Source organism: Otolemur garnettii, unplaced genomic scaffold (genome assembly GCF_000181295.1).
Source record: "Otolemur garnettii isolate 467f Iridium unplaced genomic scaffold, OtoGar3 scaffold00140, whole genome shotgun sequence".
NCBI lineage: Eukaryota > Metazoa > Chordata > Mammalia > Primates > Galagidae > Otolemur > Otolemur garnettii.
Window position 1 is genome coordinate 552,462 of NW_003852535.1, and position 2,897 is coordinate 555,358.

General features: G+C 44.9%; 1 protein-coding gene across 1 annotated transcript in view; it reads right to left on the reverse strand.

Annotated features, from left to right (window-relative positions):
- ATL3 (atlastin GTPase 3) overlaps nt 1–2,897 on the reverse strand; it is a 56,229-nt gene that overhangs the window by 24,830 nt on the left and 28,502 nt on the right. Inside the window, exon 4 of the mRNA XM_003798578.3 lies at nt 414–518. Within this exon, the coding sequence (XP_003798626.1) occupies nt 414–518 (105 nt within the window). The remainder of the gene's footprint in view (nt 1–413; nt 519–2,897) is intronic.

Consider the following 2,897-nt stretch of genomic DNA (forward strand, 5'->3'; position numbering starts at 1 on the left):
CTATTTTTTGGTTGCAGCCGTCATTGTTGTTTGGCGGGTCCGGGCTGGGGATTCGAACCCGCCACCTTAGGTGTACGTGCCTGGTGCCTTAGCCGGTTGAGCTACAGGCACCGAGCCTAAAATAGTTTTCTTAAGTTGTTAACAAATACATTTTCTATATGATGTAAATAATGTCATTTCAATTTCACTTTTTTTTTTTAACTTTTCTGGGAACATTTTATTTAATTATGACCAAAGAAGAAAAACAGTTTAGCTCCTTCTTGAGCTTGTAAGAGCTTAACTCCAATCGATAGTCTAAAAAGAACATTTACATGTCAACATAGTAATTGTTAACAGAACCATAACTGAAACTAGATGTCGCCCTTTTAATCATATTTCCTTTGTAAACCTTTTTCTAAGTCAAGTGTTTTTACCTGAACAGAACTAGTCATGGTGCTTAGAGCAAAGATGGTAGCACAGTCTTTCACCGTTGACTGACTGTCAAATGCTCCCTGAGTGTCCATCAGAACAACTGCAACCTTAAAAACAAGAAAATACAAACAAAATTTATTCAAGAAGTAAAGTAGTGACATAAAAGACATTTTTTCTTTTTGAGACAGAATCTCGCTCTATTGCCTAGGCTACAGTGCCATGGTGCATTGCTCACAGCAACCTTAACCTCCTGGGTTCAAGCAATCCTCTTGCCCCAGCCTCCTGAGGAGCTGAGACTACAGATGACTGCCACAACACCTGGCTAGTTTTTCTATTTTTAGGAGAGATGGGGTCTCGTGCTTGCCCAGGCTCGTCTCTAACTACTGAGCTCAAACAAGTAACAAAAGTAAAAGCAAGGACCATATGATCCTCTCAATAGATGCAGAAAAAGCATATGACAAAATTCATCATTTGTTTTTTTGTTTTTGTTTTTTGAGACAGTTTCCTTTTTGTCGCCCTCGGTAGAGTGCCATTGCATCACAGCTCACAGGAACCTCCAACTCTTGGGCTTAAGTGATTCTCTTGACTCAGCCTCCCAAGTAACTGGGATTATAGGCACCTACCACAACACTCAGCTATTTTTTTTGTTGCAGCTGTCACTGCTGTTTTAGCTGGCCAGGGCTGGGTTCGAACCCACCACCCTGGATATATGGGGCCAGCGCCCTGTTGACTGAGCCACCGGCGCCACCCTCACCATTTGTTGATAAGAATATTTAAGAATATTGGCACAGGCTCCGTGCCTGTGGCTCAAGTGGCTAAGGCGCCAGCCACATACACCTAAGGTGGTGGGTTTGAATCTAGTCCAGGCCCATCAAAACAACAATGACGGCTGCAACCAAAAAATAGCCAGGCGTTGTGGCAGGTGCCTGTGGTCCCAGCTACTTTGGAGGCAGAAGCAGGAGACTCATTTGAGCCCAGAAGTTGGAGGTTGCTGTGAGCTGTGATGCCACAGCACTCTACCCAGGGGGACAGCTTGAGGTTCTGTCTCAAAAAAAAAAAAAGAAAAGAAAATTAGCACAGCTGGGTGCAGCGGCTCACACCTGTAATCCTAGAACTCTAGAGGGAAGCCGAGGTGGGTGGACTGCCTGAGCTCACAGGTTCAAAACCAATTTGGGCAAGAGCAAGACCCGGTCTCTAAAAATAGCCAGGTGTTGTGGCAGGCACTTGTCCCAGTTACTCGGGAGGCTGAGGCAAGAGAATCATTTAAGCCCAAGAGTTTGAGGTTGCTGTAAGCTATGACACCGCAGCACTCTATTGAGGGCAACAAAGTGAGACTCTGTCACAAAAAAAAAACCAAAAAGAAATACTGGCACAGATGGGACATTCCTTATAAAAGCCCTCTATATCCAGGCGTAGAGGCACACAGCCGCACTCCAAGCTACCTGAGAGACTGAGGGAAGAGGATTGCTCAAGCCCAAGAGTTTGAGGTTGTGTGGGATATGACTCCATGGTACTCCACGCAGGGTGACAGAGGAAGAGGACTCTATCCCCCACAAAAATAAAATAAATAGAAGCCATCTATGACAAACCCATAGACAAGATCATACTGAATGGAGAAAAGCTGAAAGCATTCCCACTTAGAACTGAAACCAGACAAGGATGTCTGTCCACTATCACCACTATTATTCAACACAGTGCTAGAAATCCTAGCCAATGCAATCAGGTAAAGAAAGATGTCAGGGGTATCTAAATGGGGACAGGAGGTCAAGCTATTGCTCTTTTCTGATGATATGATCTTTTTTTTTTTGAGACAGAGTCTCACTATGTCGCCCTTGGTAGAGTGTCATGGCATCACAGTTCGCAGCAACCTCCCTCCAGCTCTTTCTTGGGCTTAAGCAATTCTCTTGCCCCAGTCTCCCAAGTAGCTGGGACTACAGGCACCTGCCACAACACCCAGCTATTTCTTTGTTGTTGTTGTTGCAGTTGTCATTGTTGTTTTAGCTGGCTCGGGCTGGGTTCAAACTCACCAGCCTTGGTGTATGCGGCTGGCACTGTAACCACTGTGTTATGGGCACCAAGCCAGATGATATGATCTTATACCTAGAAAACCCCAAGGATTCAACCATTAGACTCCTCAAAGAGATCAAGAAAAACAGTAACGTTTCAGGTTATAAAATCAATGTACACAAATTAGTAACCTTTATATACACCAACAACCAAGCTGAGAATCAAATCAAAGACATAATACCTTTCACAAAGAAAATAAAATACTTAAGAATATATTTAACAGGCTCGGCGCCTGTGGCTCAAGCGGCTAAGGCGCCAGCCACATAACACCTAAGGTGGCAGGTTCGAATCCCCAGCCTGGACCCGCCAAACAACAATAATGGCTGCAACCAAAAAATGGCCAGGTGCTGTGGCGGGCACCTGTAGTCCCAGCTACTTGGGAGGCTGAGGCAGGAGACTCGATTGAGCCCAGGAGTTGG